Here is a 21,022-nt window from a genome sequence, read left to right as displayed (position 1 = left end):
GTATTATCCTATAAGCATAGTTGAAATTGTTTCATACAGAATATATAGCTGGTGCCCTAAGGTGCCCTTAGGCAGAGTTATAACAGGGAACTTGATTCATGACCCAGAGTAAATCCCCATCTACTTCTAGGTTCCTGATAGCTTGTGACTGGAGGAAAGTTGGGCTAAAATTAGAAAAAAGTCTTTGGAAACTATTTGATACAAATATAAGGCACTCACAAGTCTGCATATACTGACTCAAAGAAGCTTTTGTGTCCCAAATTTAAACATGTTTTTTTTTCCCATTCCGCAGGACACACCCATGTATGAGAAACTATATAAAGATGCAAAGCCCCAAATGACACACCGTTAATACATTAAGTGATCTGACCCTCCCAGCAAACACAGACACATCCATAGCCTCTCACACCTTGTGACTGACCAGACAGCCAGTTTCATGAAATCTTTCCTATCTGATGTGGCCTTGTGTTTAAATCATGCGTCACTTAGAGCTGATATCACAGAGTCAGCGTCTCAGCAGCTTCCTGATTTTCTTTTTAACTCCAGTTTAGGGAGTGATTTTGTATAGAAAAAACCCCCACACATGATCCTTTTTATACTTTGGAAAATAAAAATGACTTTATGAGCCCATAGAAACAATCCAACATAAGGGTGAACTTGAGTTACATTTTCATTTTATTCTCCATGCTGATTACAACCAGACATGGACAACGGTTTACAGTTCTGTGTACAGCAAAAAACATTTAAATTAGAAAACAAGACACAATTAGCCTGTTAATTATATCACACTTTTAGCAAAATTTCTCTTTCCAGGAACACTTGGAGAAAATAAATATTAAATACCATAAATAGGCAATACTATTCTGATGTACCTGCCATCTTCAAACGTAATTATCTTTTTATAAGTCGTTTATTATAAGTAAAGTGCTGCTGGATACTGACCTACAAAGGCCAGCCTCATGTCATGTAAAGGGGTCGAATCAACTTTATCTTGCCCTCGTGCAGACTTTGATTTTCAGTGTCCTCATGTCTTTTGAAATGTTATTCAGGAGCTTCTTGTAGGTCGTCAGCACCACACAGCCGTATATCTTCTGCTGGAAGATGTTCTGGGGCAGTGGTAGTGTCGTGGGTCCACCTGCCGGATCCGGTAAAGGCAGGTTTGGGAAGAAGTTGTGGTAAAAGTTGTTAATGCTAGAAGTAAGCCTCACGCTGTAATCTCTCACTTTTTGAATTAGATCGAGAAGCAGGCTTTTGGGGGGCTGCAAGTCCATCTGCTGCTCTTGGACCCTCTTCAGGTGAGGTGAGAAGGCTTGAAGCTGTGTGTATATGCTTGCCATCCTCTCTGAGGGTTCCAGCCCAGAGATGTTTGGGTCAGGGATGTCGCTCCTTGAAGCCTTGCAGAAAAGCTGTGCCATTTCTCCTTCGGATGCTTTCTGTGATAAAGAAAGACAATTTAAAACAAACTAGAAGCTTCATTTAGTATTGTCCAATCACGTGATTGATCAGTTGAAACAGATTAGATGTATGACTTTACTCACATATGCTTTGATCAGATCACCGGTTTGCTTATGTATTAGTCTGGTGAGCTTCTGAGTCTTTTGCAGATCAGAATCACACCCCTGGTTTTTGCCTGCTTCCACAGTTTTTGTTGTATCAACAGCCAGAAGCAGCAGGAAGCAGAGTAATGCTGAGGAGTAGAGAAGTGGTCAGTTATTGTAAATCGTCCTCACGTTAGATGAGAAGTTAATTTACAAAAACTGCAAGTGCTGAACTAAACTCTTTCCCATTCAACACACAGATTGGAAAAATGACTAAATGAGTACATTTTATGGTTTATCTATGCTTAAATAGAGTTAAAAAAGGTCTGTTACACATATACTTGACCAAAAAGGTAAAAAGGAACTCATTCATGCAGGAAACTGCAAACTTCAGTTAGTTTCACAAGAGCCACAAGTCACTAAAAATAGGTTGCATGATTATAAGAAAAACGGTCTAATGATGTTTAAAGCTTCAAAGTAAGAAATGTAGTTAAACTTACTTGCTGCTCTTTCCACATGCTGTTGAAAATGCATATTCTTTACATGACCATTCATTCTCCTCTGTGTCTCACAATCAAATTGCGTGGACTCGTCATGATCACACTCCTTTGAAACTTCTTTAGAATAACCCACAGGAAATGACGTGCAGTGAGCCTCATGTAGAGAACGTCATCCTGGTTGATTCCTTCCTGACTAAAATGACAATTTTTTGTGTTATTATTAATTTCTTTATTTGGGTTTTTTTATTTTTTATATTCACTCTTTTTTCTTTCTTTTTTTTTTTTTTTGATGGTGGAAGACAATGCCGAGGCATGCCTTATGTATGAATAGACATGTTGGGGCATTGACCTGTTTCCAAGACATATATGGAATTATGGTTAAAAAGTTGTAATTAAAGTAGATCTTCTGACTGTTTGGGAAATCCTACGCATAGCTGGTAAATTTGTCGCTTCAGAAAATAAACCAGCCTTATATAGAAATTAGGTGTCAACCACCAGAGATCTTGTAAGGACTGTGGTTAGCCTGCCCCTTGACACAGTATTGAACTCACTTTTAGTTCTTCTTATGAATGAAAGACAATTCTACGGTTTTGTACTTTACCAAAGTAAAAGTTCGCTTAGCTTGGTACCCATAGCTTATTGTGTTGTCATTTCTTTCACATTTTCTGTCATTAGGGGAATCCAAACTTTTTCTTTAAATCTTATATTTCAGTCAGTTAAATTTAATGCTTAAAATAAACACTGTGAGACGATTACACATACAGAGGTGACAGATGGGAAGACAGTGGGAAGATAAATGATTTGGCTTTTTTAGCAATGATTGGTGCGTGTGTCTTTTCTGAGCCTAGGTGAGAAATTCTGTTGAAGTTTATTTTCAAACCACTGACTTTTTTTTTTTTTTTTTTTTGCTTGAATTTTTTTTGCATCAATAGTTATATGTGGCATTCCATACCGGATGCTTGTAGGTTAAAACAAAATGCATTTCGCAATCAGAAACTTTTAAAGTACGTAAAGATGACTGAATCTGCGTAACAAGAGGCAATGAGGCTGAGCTTCTGACAGAGAACATCAGTGAATGAGTTCATTGAGCCATAGAAGAACTTTTTAGGAAACTTGCTCACTTCTGCTTAAAAAAAAACAACACCAACTGTGGTTATTGAGAAACCAAATCCTGAAAGCTAATGGTTTGCAAAATACTTTAGCATCTGGCATTTTTCATACTTTTACTTTTATGTGACATACTAACAATGAGTACCACAGACATTTTTAGTTGTCAATCTTTGCTTTTTCTTTATAAACCATGTCTGAATGGAGAGCATCAGTAACCATTAATGTTAAGTTCTTATTGTAGACTAATTGGATTTCATTCTGTAGGTGTAGTGTTTTCCTGGAAAGTGAACCTCTTCTTAAGTCTCTGTTGGAAATAAACCTGTCACCACATCCTTCTGCTGCCACCACCATGTTTCACAGTGGGGAATGCTGTTATTACTAATTGTCAATATTTTTAGTTTTGGTTTTATCTGACTGGGACATCTTCTTCCATTTGTTGGCTTTGTTCAATACAAGATCTTTGGTAAAATTTAAATTAGATTTTTCTTTTTTGGAGCCTTTAAAGGCTGCAAGTATTCTATAACTGATCTCTCAGTAATGCTTTGACTGATGCTCTCCTTATCTGACCTGTTAGTTTTCGTGGGCGGCCATGTCTTCCTAGCTTTGCAGGTTTGAATAAATTCTCAATTTTCAGGTAATAGATTAAAGCAATAGTCCTTGAGATGTTCAAAGCTATGAATAGTTCTATAAAATGTTCCTTAAAATAAGATTCAAAGATCTTCCTTCCTGCTTTTTGTATTTAAGGATATTCTCATTAGAGCTCTCACAGAATAGCTGCATATGGTGACTTCTGAGAGAAATTGCTGCACTGGATTTTAAGGATATCGGTGGATAACTGGGCTGAAACCATGTACTATATCTGCTTTCTTCTACCACACAGTTATGCACTTTGAGTTGGTTCCTCCTAAATAATTACCTGAATGCTTTTGTTTTGTTAGTTTGCAACATATAGAGTAAGAAATTGAGATTTAAGACTTCAACACATAACACCCTTGCAACGAATGCACCGAAAGTGAAACAGCTTATTGTGATCTGACACGACCTCTGCTAGTTTTGAAAGTATCTGCGCTACGGTTTCAGCGCATGAAGGCATGTTTTGGTTGCCAAACCACAAACTACCTGAGAACAGGCAGGGAAAGTCGATGCACCACACCAGTGTTACAATCTCTTCAGGTAAAGAGTAACCACTCTTCATGCCATTACACGGGGGTTTCCAGTTCCCCCGGGGGGTAAAGTGGAGGGGAGAGGCAGACGTCTGCTGCAGATTTCTGTCTCAGAGGTTGACAGTTCAGAGAAACTACACCAAGATTCCTGACAGTGTGTGAAAAACAAGCTTGTATTTGACGATTAAATATAAGTAGGCCTCAAGGTTAAACTCTGCTAATCTACTTCCCTCTCACTGTTCCCATTTTAAGATTTCTGATATGCTTGTTACTTCTGACCCGCAATTATGTTTGTTAAATAAAGAAAAAAGAAAATGAATCAATATAGGTCGCAGCGGTCATTTCCCACCAAAGAAAAGAAAGCGTGTGAAGTTTCACACCACATGAAAAAAGCATTGCCAAGAAATTAAACCACACACACTCAGGATTTCTCTGTCAAAAAGCAGGATGTTGAGCGCCGATGCTCCCTTTTTTGTTTGTTTTCAACAAAATCTTTTTTATTTCGTCTTCGAACTGCACAGGAAATGGTGAATAAAATTCTTTAGGAAAGTCCCCTTTATTCTAACTAAATACATCTTTCTAATAACCTAAAATGTACACAAATTGTAAGGTCTGTTTTTTTCTGAAGTTCTCAGTCTAACATACTCGAGCACCTCAAAAAGCACTTTTTCTTTATGGAACAATTTGTCCAAAAAGCTTCAGTTTTGATTCTCGATCAGACAACAAAAAGAAAAGGTTTTACTGCATATGAGACACAGTTTCTTAAAATTTCATAAAGTTCATGAAAAACAAGTTTCCCGTTCACACTTCAGAACTCAGTCGGATCGGTCGCAGTCAGGTTCTTTTGCCACCAGAAACTAAGTGTTATTGGATTCTTTCTGTTAAAATACTTTGTTGATTTATGGGACGTCATCCAGCTTTTCCACCCCAGTACCCTCTGTGAAGAACTAATACAGGCATTTGCTGTGGAGAAAAAAAAATGAAACTAAAACATTCTGACAATGTTTAAGTGATCTATGAAGGAAAAGCATTTTTAAAACATACTCTTCAACACTCGAGATATTCAGTGCATTGGGGGCTCCAAACACGTCACGAGTCTTTAAAAAACCAATTGTGTGTTTAATAAGAGGGGGATGCAAAATGGTTACGAATCTTTTGTGAAACTAAAGTGTACTCCTAAAATAAAATGAAAGAAAAACAGCAAGGCTAAAGGTGGTGTTAGAAATCAAGCACCAAAACATTATCTTTCCATTCACCATGAATGGAATAATTGTGCAACCTGTTCAATGACTATAATGAACATGGTGGATAATATCGAAATCCTCAGTCACAAATAGTTCAAAACCTAGTCCAGACCCACATGTTTGGAGAGTCTCTGATCTTTTAAAGATCATCACAGGGAAATAACAAGAAGTCTGTGGTTCCATTCACCAGCATTTATACAATCTGAAAGTCTAATGGTCCGACTTAGCAATATACCGAACTATTGTATGACCATTTCTCAACATTATAAAAAAAGAAGCAAAATCTTTATCGTTAGGCTCTGTTATCAGTAATAGACCAGTGTCTCTGTATATTCTAGCTATGTTCTCATGTACAAATATTCATATCAAAAATTATACAGCACAGATCTCACCATTTTTCCTTTACAAGATTAGTGAACAATTAAATGATTCACAAGTTTCAGACGAATCCAAAAGAGACAACAACAACAAAAAAGGCAAAAAGAAAAAAAAACGGTGCCGGCCTAAGTCAGTTAAAATATCGATATTACAAATTCAAACTAAAACCTGCTTCAGGCACAACTCAAATAAAGGCATTTGTGAAAAAAAAATCATATCAAATATGGCGCTTATGTCTAGTATCAATAAGCTGAAAAAGAAAAAGAAACAAAAAAAAAACATGTGCTGTGACCACTTATTTACAAACAGCTAAAATCTCTGACAGGTTCATGCTTCACTTCACAACCTGAATTTGTCCTTAAAGTGCATGCAATAATAAGCAGTTTGAGCGAGTTGGATCTTGAGTTGTGAGAGGATTAAACAGGTCGATCGAGTTGATGCCAATTGTTTCTACATACTGATCAATGGAATCTGTTAGAAAACTGAAGAACCACAGTACAGGATACTGTATGAGTAAGAGCATTATGTATGACCGGTAGGAGAAGGGAAAACCTGTAAAAAAGTATGAGTAAACCCTCAGTATAGTAATATTCACATTCAGAGATTGAAATTAAATGAATACAGCAAAATCAAATAATTCAAAAGAAATAAAAGCAGCTTAACACCACGGGGGAGTCCGCAGTTCACATTCCACAATGTCCCTCCATGTAACACACACAATAAGCATCATATGAACATGATGAGTTTCTAATTAAACATATCAAAGTGCCCATTTTTACTAAAATTTCCTGATTTATTCAATTCATACCAAAAAAGAGGAAATGGCATGGAGGAAAGAGTCTGCTTATCTGAACACATTGAATTACACTAGGTTTGCTTGTTAGCAGACATGTTTAAGGATTCTTCTGTTTTGCTTCCTGCCTCTAAGTGTCTCGGCAAAAGCAAAACAGCCTCTGTTCAAAGATGTGATATCTAAAGTGAGAGAGTGAAGTAGAGTAGCAGAGAAAGTTATCCAGTTTGTCACCATGGATGCAGCGAAAGTGGACATGAGAAGGGCACCGATATGTTGTCCTTTAAAAAGATAGATCCGCTTTCATCTGTTGTCCTCTTTAGGGAAGTCCAGAGATCCGAGGCTTCCAAAACCGAGGCTCCGACTCTCTGAGTCAAAGGCGCTGAGTTCTCTGTCCTGACGTTCCAGCAGGTGCTTGATCCTTTCGGTTCGCTCCTTCTGAAGGGCAGCCAGTTCCTCTTCGATCTGCAATCAGCACAGTTGTTATTTGGTTTAAAAAAAGGTAAAATATTTAAGCATATTTAGAGAAATTAGTTAGAAATAGGATTAAAACTATTAACACAGCTTGCAGATTTATTTAAAAATATATTCTTTCCACCAAGATAGTTGTTTCCTATAATAAATGAGGCACATATCTCTTAAAGGACAACATGAAAGGGGTATTGATTTTCTAGTAAATAAATAATATATTTCTATATTCTATCAAATAAAAGAAGGGATGTCAAAAATGATCTATTACATTTTCATTATTCAATGGAAAGGTCTTTACTGTCAGCATTCCATTAAAACCCTTCTTTTAAATGCCAAATGGAAAAGCCCTACAAATTTGACAAAGACTTCAAATTCTGTGCAGCTTGTTCCCAAAACAAAGTGCATTTTTGATTTTGTCCTCTCCTTTATCAAAACTCCCTTGGATGTTATGGCGGAAGGGCCAAGAACTGCTGGCTTCACCCCTCCCCTACCTGCGGACAACTGTGAATGCGTACAGAACTCACTCAGATACACAATTCAAATTCAGTACCACATAGATTAAAATGTGACACCCAAGCCTCCAATGTTTTTTTTTTTTTATATCTCTAACTGTACCCTTTCAAAGATAAAATGTGAAATATACCTTTTTTCCCTCTCCCTTCCCAAATATGGCTCCAACTTTCCACAGAGATAAAAGGAAACCGCCTCACTGTGGGGCCACTGAAAGCTGAACGAATGCACCTAGCGGCAGCGATCTTTGGAGTGCGTGGCCTCAGTCAATCGCTCCCCTATCCACCGCCCCCCCAATGCATGTATGTGACGAACGGTTTGTACTGAAACTGAAATCTCAATTACAATGTGACAATAAAGATTGATTGATTGGTTGATTGATTGATGTTCTCATGAATCATAAATGGCCATAGTACTGCACATACAGTGTGTCCACCTGAAAGGTTTACTCCATCCCCCCCCCCCCGCACATTATTCAACCAAATATGGTTTCCAAATGTGTGTGTTTTTTTTTTAAAGACAACAGCAAACCTGGTAACAAACTCTGGAATTTGGACACCTTTACCACCAGTCTCAAGTCCTAAAGCAGGTAATTCCAGCATTATAAAGGAGCGCGAGTTTTCCACAAAATTACTTCTACAATTCAATTTAAACTTAAGATGTCTGACACTTGATGTTCTTGATTCTCAATTGATGCTATAATATGTGACCACCAGCCTTTTAATTCTCACAAGGTAGCTAAACTGTTTAAACTGCTATAAATAGTTTTTACAGAGTAAAAAAAAAAAACATTTCAATGCCCTCATGTCTTGATAATAAGAAGGAAGACATCTGAAATCTCAATGAAAAAAAAAAAAATACCAGGGGAAAGTTAATGACTTAAACAATAATATTTAGTTTTTTGGGGGAGCGTGTTCCTACTGCTGTTATAAAAAAAGGCAATGATATTATTTTATTAAATGAGATAACAATTAATTTTTGAACTGTTAAATGTGTTTCTATTGACAAGCATACCTTTAATCCACTTTCAAACTGGCTGAGTTTTTTTTTTTTTTTAAGTGTGTAGATTTTTTTGTAATTCCAACAGCAAAGCTGACAAAGCAGACTTCAAAAGTTATGGTGACGTTGAGTATTTTTTGTCTTAGATGTCACTTCCCCTGCTCACTTTCCTTCGTGCGGTTCCTGTTTTTAGCAGCTCTAATTCCACATTTTCATAATCATTTTGCTAACAGGGCATTTGACATGTGCCGGCATATTCTTTCTATGTAATGGACTGTCAGTATTAATTATTTAAATGTTTCCATTGCTATAGTTGTTTAGCAGCTGGAGACCTGAAGCCATTGTTTTCATTGGAACTCAATGAAAGAAATGTTGCTTTCTCTTCTTTTAAATTATTATTTTTTTCTTAATTTTGCAGGCATTTCATACAAAATTCTCCTGGAGGCCAAACATGGAGCTTCAATTTGACTGACTTTTAAACCTTAGATTGTCATAGTTTTAATTTCTCACTTTTTGCCTGAAAAGCGTATAAAGTTGTTGCATTGATGTTCTCAAAGATTACAGAAGAGTTCAGTGGCTTTAGGCCCTGCTGAAAGAACACTACTCAAAACCATCAGGCTACCACCTCCATGCATCACAGTATGAAAGTCTGCTCTCATGTCACATTCGTTTTTTTCCACTTTGTTCCGCTCTGTTATTAGGAGAGGAGGTCCTTTTTACCATACGATCTATTTATCAATCTATAATTTAGCTCGTAGCTAAATTATGTGTATTGCACCGTTAGACTTTAGCTGAATTTGTTGAATGATTCTCTTGATTTCAATAAGACAGACTTTCTTAAAATGTAAGGGTCTGTCCAAAGTAATACATATTGTGGCATTTTGATCATATGCTGTGTGCAGCTTCCAATTTAGATGCAAACACTCTACATTGAGTTATTCATGCACACATTCACAGACTGATGCTGGGAAGCTATAACCACAGCTGCTACAGAAGTGAGGCTGCAATAAACTCTAAAAACAAAATGCAGTTACAACTTAAACAAACTGCTTCAATTTGTAAGAAGTGATTTAAGTCTGCCCAAATTAATTAATTTAAGTTTTCAACGTATAAACTTTATAAATTAAGTTGCATCAACTTGATTCAATTACTTGTTATCAATTGAAGCTGTTCATTTAAGTTGGAGCAGAATTTTCTTTTTAGAGTGTTTGATTTAAGTATGTGCTCTGCTGTGATGGCTGTTGCTCTCAATGTGGCTCAGGGGTGTTAAATAAATCCAAACATCATGTTTTGCATTAACAAATGTTGAAACACATAAAACACACGACTACAATGCGTGAAAATAGCCTCTTGCAAAGCAAGCGTTCAGAACAAGATGGATGTTTTGACTGGATGATCACTTTCTCATCTCGACTCATGAGGAAAATCTCCTCACTGCCACTATCAGTAAAAAATCCTTGCCAATGTTTGCCAATCAGCATCTAGAAGCCAGCTTCACAACCCACCCCTGCTCCATAGACCTCTAAGAGTTTAAGCCTCCAAGAAAGTGAAGTATTTTGGCATGTTATCCAATAAGGGCTCTACATTCTCACTGCTTACCTTAATAGACCGAGGCTCAAACCTCAACAGGAATTTCTTAGAGAGTCTGACTGGCAGTACCCTGCTGCTCCAGACCAGAGGGGAGATTCCATCTGAGAGCAGGCTCAATAGCCTAGTGGTTAAGGCATAGGGCTTTGAATCCTTAGGTTGTGAGTTTGATCTCCCATAGACTGTCACGCTGGCTCACTGAGCAAGACCCGCAACCCCACAATGGCACCTGGGTGCCGTGCAATGGCAGCCCACTACCCAATGGGTGAAATGCAGAGATTATTACAAATTAATAAACTTAAAAGATAAATAAAATTAAAAATAACAAAAAATAAATACAGGTGACCAAAATGTTTAGACAAAACTCAAAAGCATATGTGTAATGCTGGCCAATAGAAAGTTCTTGCAGCAATCCAAACAATATATCAGGTTTTGTGCATCCAATTGCTTTCTAATAATTACCAAGAACAACACATGTGAATTTTCTTTTTTGAAATTTCCTTCAAAAATGTCAGTCTCCCATCGTGTATGCACCCTGCCCTCAATCCGAAAAACAATTCTAGAATGTGAACTCAACCTATTGTCTTAATAAATGCATCCACATACATTTCCAAACATGTATGAAAACTCGAAACAAAAACAAACCGAAGGTTGTGACTTACGTTGTGTTTAAGCATGATGTAGGTGAACACCACATTGAAGTGTAAAGACAATCTATTTCCACCATCTACTGGGCTGTTTTGCAACTAGTGGTGTCCCAATTCTTAGGGAGAAAATCTTCACTTGCACTTCCCTTATTGAGTTGACCTCACTGTGGAGGAAACTCACAGGAGTGTTCTCAGAGCCAAGTGAGAGAAATGGGAGTGCATGTTGAAAAGGGTGGAATTAAAATTTTATATTGAAGTGATTAAGCACTACAAAAAGATAATATCACTGCTTTGTAGCCAACTTATTTGCTGGAATTAGAGAACTTCAATAATAATACTCTTGTTTTTTAAACACTAACCTGGCAAATTTTATATACACTGTCCAACGTAGCTGTAGAAAAGCGCTACATCATATTCAGCTGCAGAACAACCGCACATTTAGGATAAATATTTAAGTCCACGAGAAATGAGTTTAGGGGAAGACCTTAAGAGATCTGCTGCTAAAATGCTATCAGCATGTGAGATCATGTTTATTAAGCATATTACTGCTGCTATAATCGTACTTTTTGTTCAAGGTGTGCTCTCCGAATAGAAACCTTCTGCTCAAGTTTTTGCAGCTCTCGTTCATGTTGGGACTCCATCTGGGACTTGGTTTTTTTCTGGTAGGCATCTAGGAGCTCCATCTCTTGTTTGAGTTGCTGCTTCAGAGCTTGGACCTCCCCTTCCTGCTCTGCTTCTAATCGCATCTGGAAAATTATATGATTGAAAACAAAGAAAAATTCATCACCAAGCTTCCACTAAAAAAATGGCCAATAGCTAGACAAAGCAGAGAAGAACAATTGTTATCTTGAAATCTGAATATGTTCTTTAAAGTCATTGTACCGCTTGAGAGGCCATCAGTTCATTGATGCTCTGTTCGTACTGCTCTGCCAGTACAGCCAACTTCCGTGTCTGCTCCTCCTTCAGGTTCTTCAGGATTGTTTTATGGTTGCCTTTAGGAGAAACTTCCAGCTGATGGTTCCTAAGGGCCTTGTACTGCTTGTTCTGCACCTTGCAAGTATCCTGAAACTGTTTTTTGATCTGCATCTCCAGGGTCTGTGAAAAGAAATGAATGATGAAAATCACCAAAAAAATCAAATTAATACCAGGTCTTTGCATTGTTTCAGAGATGTACAGAATCAAGAAAAAAAAGAAATATTGATAAGATGAAATAGAAAATAAAAAAGTGAACAGAACTTCTGGGACACCTTAAGGTTTCTGGGCTGCTGTCGTTGCTCCAGGGTGTGTTTTCTGTGCAGTTCTGTCTGTCGTCGGCTGTTGTACTCCTCCTGGTTTTCTAGCTCGGTCTGATGCTGCAGCCTCAGGAGTTCCACTCGCAGCTTCTGAAGCATCTGTAGCTGCCTGTGCTCCAGGTCCTGGGTGGACTCATCCTGCCGGATCATCATGGCATGTTCCATCTCCTTCTGTGTCCTCTTCTTGTTCAGCTCCTGAAACAACATGGTTTTGTGGAGATGTGTACTGTATTTCTGCTTTACTTTCCATTTTATTATTCATAACATTAAATTTCATATCCCATGGTTTTAAATCTGTACCCTCTTTAGAAAATGACAAAATCCTACATCTTTTTAATATGTTTTCTCCTCCCATTGCTCCAAAAACCTATTTCGAGAATATTCCATTCAAAAAAAACTTATTGATCCTGAAGGGAAGCTGAATGATTAAATATTAAATGAGAGCAGCTGGGTGAATGTGCTCCAGTGTGATGTCACATTGCTACATACAATTAGTTCATTTAGCATCTTCTGTGTATATTTTGTTTTAAGATGTAATATCTTCATTAAATTTAAGTAAAGATGCTCCTAAATTTGACATTCCACATAGACGAGCAACATCACCTACAATTATATGGAGCTGTATTATTAAAGCTGGCCCACAGGTATATAGATAAATGAGTTTTAAATACAGATTAGAACTGTATGGACTTCCCTTTACCTCTTAAATTGATGAAAGTAAATGTCCCTCAACTCCCAGGGGCTGTTTTTGGGCTCACAGATAAACAGATGCTTAACAGAACAAACACTTTGTGGAGAACACTGATCAAAGTCAGCAAATCTGTTGTTTCTAAACTTCTCAGCATCCAGATTACAAAATAACAGCATGAAAGACCATATGACCCTGAATAACAATTCAGTATACGTACAATCAATGCAAGCAAATCAATCTAACGTGTATAAAAAGAAAAACATTGAAGAATATTATATTATTGTTAATAATTGGGGAAGTACAGTTTTTTTATGTGCTTCTGCAATTTTAGCATAAAATCCTTTTACTATCATTCATCATTTTAGGATGATCCCATTGCTCCAAATTAAGGTTACTAGCGATTATTTTGCAAATCGATTAATCTGCTAAATATTTTTTTCCATTAATCGGTTTATAATCGGATAGCCGAAGGTTTCTTAAAGAAGATTTGTTACGACATTAAACCAGGTTAAATAAAACGCTTCCTCTTGAAGAGTAGTGGATGGAACATATTGACAGACAAAAAGGGTTTTTTTCATCATAAATTCATAATTTTCATGTATTTTTTTTACAATTTTTATGTAATTACTGCTCTAATTGGGTCGCTCTGTCAGCTAATTGCATGGTTTAGAGTCTCTATGCTCCAGTAAAGGATTAATTGATTACTAAATTAGTTGACAATTATTTCAATAATCGATTAGTCACCATTAATTCGATTAGTTGTTTCAGCTCTACTCCAAATATGTTAATTGTAGCTGTAAGTTTGGCCCAGACCCAACAAAACAACAACTATCAGGCACAAGTGACTAGTGTTTCACTCAAGGCAAAACCTGTTCAGGAGCCTAACTTAGGTAGATGAAGGAGAGAAATATCGTCCTCATTACACATTGAAGCACATTCCTAGAAGCACATAACAGAAAGCATCTCCCCACTGCTTTTCCTCCACAAAGCATCCAGACTCAGTGATGCAATTTTTGTAAACCATAGTTTGAATCATCATACAGACTGGTAAAGTTTAGATACTGAGTTTAAACCTCATATGCAGCCTCAGACCAGAATATGCATATCAGTAGATCTGCAGATATTCTTTGTTTTGTGAAACAGAGATGGAGATACATTCTGTGTTTTCAGAGCTTGTTGTTAAGTTTATCCTTTATTTTCTTTGCAGTTTGAGCTGCAGCCACTGGTCTGGAATGGATACCCCATGCAGGGCTTATCTAACCATCTGCATCAAAAAGCTGCTGAGTAATCTGTCATGGGTTATGGTTAGAGCTGGACAATTAACTGCATTTGCAAAATAATCGCATTTGGCATGACACAAATTTCCAATTGCAGGGGCACTCAATTTTAGTCACAGTGCGTAAGACACTATCTAGCTCCAGCCCTTTAGGTGGCACTAATACACTTAAATCATGTTTGCTGCCACAAAGATGGGAAGAGAAAGTTGAAGCCACAGATCTGTATTTATTTAATGGATAGCCTATAGGTCTAAAAAACTGAAGTCACTTGCCGCCATCTTGGTACTCCAACTTTCATGGAGTTGCCCCATAAAAATGCAGACGAGAGTAGCATTTGGCTGCAAAAACAAGCAGCTTTATATATATATGGTATGTGTCATCCTCAAGCTCGGGTCCTCTACCAGAGGCCTGGGAGTTTGAGGGTTCTGCGCAGTATCTTAGCTGTTCCTAGGACTGCGCTCTTCTGGACAGAGACCTCTGATGTTTTACCTGGAATCTGCTGTAGCCACTCTCCCAGTTTGGGGGTTACAGCCCCCAGTGCTCCAATTACCACTGGCACCACTGCTGCTCTTACTTTCCACATCTTTTCTAGCTCCTCCTTCAGCCCTTGGTATTTCTCAAGCTTCTCGTGTTCTTTCTTCTTGATGTTGCTGTCGCTTGGGATTGCCACATCTATCACTACTGTCTTCTTCTGCTGTTTGTCGATCAACAGGATGTCTGGTTAGGTAGCCATCACCAGTTTGTCAGTCTGGATCTTGAAGTCCTATAGGATCTTAGCTCGGTCATTCTCAACTACCTTAGGAGGTGTCTTCCATTTTGACCTTGGGACTTCCAGCCCATACTCATGGCAGATGTTCCTGTACACTATGACAGCTACCTGGTTGTGGCGTTCCATGTATGCACTTCCTGCCTGCATTTTTTACCCTGCTGTTATGTGCTGTATTGTTTCAGAGGCATCTTTGCACAGTCTGCATCGGGGGTCCTGCCTGGTGTGGTAGACCCCGGCCTCAATTGATCTTGTACTGAGTGCCTGTTCTTGTGCTGCCATGATGAGTGCCTCTGTGCTGTCCTTCAGTCCAGCCTTTTCCATCCACTGGTAGGATTTTTTGATATCAGCCACTTCTTCTATTTGTCTGTGGTACACGCCGTATATATATATATATATATATATATATATATATATATATGGATGAAATGAAGGTGTAGGAAGATGCTTTCTGTTATGTGCTTCCAGGAAACCCATAGCTTCAATGTGCAATGAGGAGGATATTTCTCTCCTAAGCTATCTCTACCTAAGCTATATATATATATATATATATATATATATATATATATGCCATTAATACAAATTTTGTTGAGATTAATTTGTATAATATGTTATATTCCATGAATTATAGACTTCATGGACTTCATACTGAATATGCAATGTGATGGTGTGGTGTTTTGTTTTTTTTTACCATAAATTACAGATGCAATGAAAGAACAAGTGTGTGTCAGATTAATTACTTTATTTTTATTTTAAAGTCTTAAGTCCACCTGAAAATGACAAAGTTACTGTTGTTTGATGTTGTAGCACATGTACTGTTTACATTCCACCCGGTCTAACTCACTGATCTCTGTGAATATATACAGATCAGTGGTCTAACCACGGAGTACCAGTATGGCGGCTGGTGACTTCACAGCAACGTGTACTAGCAACGGTCTATCAGCTATCCAGTGAATAAATAGATATTAGTGGTTGTTGGTAGTAAGCAGATCCATAAATGATAGAAGAACTATTTCACACAACGGTTTTCGTAAAGTCCTTCAGTAAAGGACTCTGGACAAGCAAGCTTTCAAGGTCACAAAAAACTGAACCCCTGGAGTGAAATATCTACATGCTTGTGCTTATACTGAAAAGGAAATTTGTAGTTAAATCGCAATTAAATTTGGTTGCAAATAACCATTCAGTCCTAGTTATGGTAAACTATTTTTAAAAGCTTATGACCACTTCGGCCTGGGAACATCACATAAGATGAACAGCAATTTTAACCACATTATCAGAGCAGATCCTCAAGCAAACATAATGTTATGCCAGATATAATAACTGAATTCTCACTAAAAGAAAGAACGCAGGACTACAAAACAGCCTCCTTAAGCATCATGATAGCAGGTTGGAAAGAACTTGTGAGAGATAAAGAGAACCACAACCCTTTTTGATACTTTGAATTTCATAGAAAAGCCAAGAAATCCCCCCGTAAAACAGCTTAATCTGATTATTTCATGACACCTTGTTTTAAACAGATTCTATAAAAGCAGAAGAAAGAAAAGCCTTCTGAGTTTTCACATTACCTCTCTTAACTGCTCCTGTTCAAACTCATGCCGTCTGATCAGGCTCCGGCGTTTGAGGGCCCGACAGCTGCGATCATAGACCAGCCTCTGCTGGGCCAGCAGGTGAGCTTCCTCCTCAGCCTGGGAGTGCTGCATCGTTTCTTTATACCTGGACAGTCGTTCCTGTTTTTCCTCCTTGGATGCACAAGTATCCTCATTCATCTCCTGCAAAGCAGCACAAACAAGATTAAAGGTTGGATATATCAAAGACACCTTCTACGGGACTTTTGAATAACTTTGTGAGCATAGTTGGAGATATTTACATCCTTGATTTTGTCTTTGCAAAGCCTGTATTCCTTCTTCTGGTTCTCCAAGAAACCAGTCAGCTCCTTCTTTTGTTGAGCGACAATTTGTTGCTGTATTCTCCTCTCCTCTGCTGCAACTGATTTCATCTGTGAAGAAAAAACATGTTTGTACAAACAGAAATATTAATTAAAAACATGTTAGTTTCTTGCTAATTCATAACTAACTGCTGCTGAAGCTTTACCTCTTTGTCTGTTTGAGCAACATGGCGTTTGACCAGCCGTTCCAGCTCAATGTAAGTGTTGTTCGCATGAGTTTCTAGTTCCTTCTGCAGCCTGAGCATGTGCTCATCCATCTCGGCCTTTAGCCTGTTCTCCAGGGCGATCAGCTGCTTCTGGTGCTGTCGCCGCATGCGCTTATACCCAGACATCTGCTCCCGCAGCTCAAAGTCCTGCTCATGCTCCTGGATCTACCTGATGCCCTAGACAGATGAACCGAGGATGGGGAAATAAGCTGAGCAGGCAGAAAGGAGACACAGCTTGGTATAAAATGGCAAAGTAAAAACTTAGAAACAAAGCTGTCACATTAATGTAACAACAAAAATAAAACAGAAAGTAGCCCATTAGTATACATGTGCAAAGCCTTAAACTAAGATTTTCTGGGGGGGTGCTTCAGCTGTAAGTCTTTTTTTGAAGGCATCAATCAGCATCTCATTTCATTCCAGTCTAACTGAAAAAGTAACTTCCTGTCTGAGTTTCATTCTCGTCTTTCTCAATGTAGAGCAAATATTCAGTTTTTCTCTATTGTTGATTGACAGGGCTGTAGCTATTTTCTGATATTCTCCATACTGACACTTTAGTCCAATGAGCTAAAGCTGGCATAAGCTAAAAGAAGCAAATAGGTACATTTGATAAAAATGCTACTAAAACAGATAATCTTTGTTTTAGGTCAGAGCTGAAGGTAAAATGTGCTTAACCAAGTGTTCCTTTTTGCACACACACTCAAACAGTTTTTTTGAGGTTATTAAAGTGTGATCTAATAAACAAAAATGTATAAATGTATCTTCTAAAAACAATAAATATGACTGATCATGCTGCTAGGTGGTTTGCAAGAGGAGAAGAAAGTACTTACTGTTGTAAATTCATGAGCTAATTAACTGGATAATATTACCACAATAAGAAAATGTTGGTGTTTAGACAAGAAGGGGTCTTCAGAATATTGTAAACATGGATTCATTACCCACACTGAGCGGTTTTGAATTGAATGGTCAAATCAGTTTAGCAGAATTAAATTAGTTTTAATTCAAGTTTTAAAAAGTGTGTGAGGCTTTCTTGTGTCTTGAGCATTGAGTGAATGTTTTTGTTTGTTTTTTTCTTGTCATTTTCCTAAGAGTGCACAAAAATGATGAAACAACACAAAGCGGTACATACTTGTGACACGGTAGGAAAATAATCAACTATTTTTTTTTAAACAAAACTCTTTTAACTCAAAATATATGCTCCAGTGCACCCTCTATGAGTAAATACATATTTATGTAAATAACTGTAGCCTATAGATGTCCTCAAAAGTTTGATAAAGATAATTTTAAAACTACTTCTATATTTTTTTAAATAATTAACTTAAGACAGAGCAGGTATTTTCATGAGGCCCTTGCTAAAAAAGCTACCCTCATATTTATACATTTGTGCTGTTTAAATTGATTTATGGTACTACATACTATATACATTAAATGGGTTGGTTGAGCAGTTGATATTTATCTGAAATTACATCTGAAATCCTAGATGACTGCAGAGGAAATGTCTTCCCAATAAAAGATAAACACAAATTCTTATAAGAGCAGGAATTCAGTATTAGTCCTGTATTGATAAATTAACTTAAAAGTAGGAGATTCTACATGGTAACACTGCTGACACCATCTGGTTTAGAGGAGAACTGGTTGTTTCAGGAGCTGGTTGGTTGGCTAGGGAGCCATGGTCCCTCTGGACACCCCCTCTAGATCCACCCCTGCTTCCACCTAAACTGTAAGTTGGGCAAGGAGAGGACTAATGAAAGAAGCAGCCTAGAGAACCATGGTGAATATGGAGGAGTTTCAGCCATTCATACTTCAGTCTGAGGTATCTGTTGACTGGGATCTCTCTTAGTAGTGCAATATCCATATATGACCTTAAGAAAAGTGGCAAGAGTAAAACAGTTGATTTCTCCTGTCTATTTGGTTCATATCATTAAAAGAAAGTCAAAAGAGGCCCCATTCAAAGGTTGCAACAAGTTATGTTGGGATCACTGTAAAAAGAGCTGAAGGGAGTTTGACTAAATGGGACTTGTTTTCGTCTTCATACAAATCCATATTTGTGAAAGAAACCCTGAGTCCCTATAGTGGTTTGGTGAAGGCATCATCATGCTGTGGGGTATGTTTTCATTGGCTGAGAGAAACATATTGGACACAATTAAAGGGGATATAAAGATAAAGAAATCTAAAGACAAACCTAACCCTTCAGCTAGAGGTATTTAAATCAAATTTAGAATGAGTGGGAGAACTTGAAAACTGATGGCCGAAAATGTCTAGATTTGGAAAGGTCTATTAGGCACCGACTGAGTGGAGCTGAACAGAAATGTGCAAACCAGGTTTTTAGATTTTTATTTCTACATGGCTTTGAAAACCAAGTACCCCCCCCTCTACACACACACACACACACACACACATTAAAGAGCCTCACTGTTGCATTTCATAGGACATTCCAACTAGAATAAATGTGTATTTTATGTCAGATCTATTCCCATTTTTATTCTCTCCTGAATGTCAGATTTCATGATGAAAAATAGAGAGAAGACAATGCTTATCGAGACAGATCTTTTACAATGAGGACAGCAGAAATATATAATATTATAAAGATAAATTATAAAGACTCAAACAATTGCAACTAGAAACGCCAGGCGGATATTTGTCCAACAAATGCAATCCACACATACACCAGGAGGCAGAGGGGACGCTGAAGATGGGGAGGGGAGAAAAAAAAATGACATCCATTAACTGGATCTGGTTGCCATGACTACAGATGTACAGCTGAGAACACAGACACTTATGCGCGCTCGTGCATGCACGCGCGCACGCGCACTGGAAATTTTCATGCAAACGGCGGAGCAGCGTACCAAAGGTGCTGATTTGATGGTGGTGATGTGTTCACAGATCTGGCAGTCAAGAGACCGACTCTAGTTAGATGTAGGCCGCAGCTCTGGCCTGGCGTCCCTGTGCACGGCCTCATCCCTCACGCAAGCATGGTCCTGCAGGGGGGGAGGAAAAGGAGGAGATAGTGGGGCTGGGTGCTTCCCAGGCCCTCCGCGCTCGTTGTTCCCGCTGGAGCCGCTGTCAGTGCCGAATCTCCCCGAAAGCAGCACGCATCCAGCGTTAAATGCATCCTTTCCCCTGCTTGCTCCCCGGCTACTGCGCGCAAGTCCTTCCTATGAGAGAAAAGGGCATTGCCAAACCAATTGCAGGCAACACCAAAAGGGGCAGCCTCTGGATGTAGTCGTTCTCTCTGGCGTCCCTCCTCTTGTAAAATTAGAGGAATCAAACGGCTACGCTGGATGAGAGCGAATTATGCAATGCCTACCTTTGATAATCAGAAAGATACCTCCGAGATGTATCTTCCTGACACTCTTCTTTTCCGTTTCAAAATGCAGGAGATATTTGGGAGGAAAGATGGTTTCCCTGTCTTCCTGTGATCGAATGTGGTACCATGTTGAAACACTCTTGATTCAGATAAGGCACATCCAAACATGATTTTTCCACAAATGTGGTGTTCAATGTTCCCCTTGTATTCCACACGAATTTCTGCCCTACATTTACAGCGCACTTGGTCATGGTAGGTGGTTCTGGTGCCTTCTATTCATCTCTTTCCTCTGTCCCTTTCCTTACACTCCCCCTTCCTTTAAAGAGACACAACACTAGAGGCACATCTCAACAAGGCTGAGGTAATTTCTAAAGGGATGCAATCTTTTTCTTTTTTTCTTTTTTACTATCATCATCATGTCAGCCATCTGTAATATAAGAATAACACCCACTGTAAGGGATCTGCAGTATACAACATTTATTACACATTATATGATGTAACATCTTTTCCTTCTTTTTCTTTGAGGCAGAATTGAAATCTATGTATCCCCAACTATTGTTTAAATAGGTTTATTATTTCAGACGAAACAGTTGTATCATACATA

At 38.2% G+C, this 21,022-nt stretch overlaps 1 protein-coding gene and 1 pseudogene across 1 annotated transcript; both read right to left on the bottom strand.

The window, feature by feature from the left end:
• Positions 1 to 714: 714 nt before the first annotated feature.
• Positions 715 to 2,114, bottom strand: LOC107091287. Its single transcript, XM_015385116.1, has 3 exons — positions 2,039 to 2,114; positions 1,539 to 1,687; positions 715 to 1,433 (listed from the first exon to the last, which is right to left on the bottom strand). Exons 1-3 carry the CDS (start codon positions 2,091 to 2,093, stop codon positions 987 to 989), a joined length of 651 nt encoding a protein of 216 aa, XP_015240602.1. The 5' UTR covers positions 2,094 to 2,114; the 3' UTR covers positions 715 to 986.
• Positions 2,115 to 4,761: 2,647 nt separating this feature from the next.
• LOC107091269 lies at positions 4,762 to 20,669 on the bottom strand (annotated as a pseudogene).
• Between the last annotated feature and the right edge of the window lie 353 nt (positions 20,670 to 21,022).

Source organism: Cyprinodon variegatus, unplaced genomic scaffold (genome assembly GCF_000732505.1).
Source record: "Cyprinodon variegatus isolate N-32 unplaced genomic scaffold, C_variegatus-1.0 Scaffold331, whole genome shotgun sequence".
NCBI lineage: Eukaryota > Metazoa > Chordata > Actinopteri > Cyprinodontiformes > Cyprinodontidae > Cyprinodon > Cyprinodon variegatus.
Note: the sequence above shows the minus strand (reverse complement) of the source record. Positions and strands in the feature narration are given on the sequence as shown.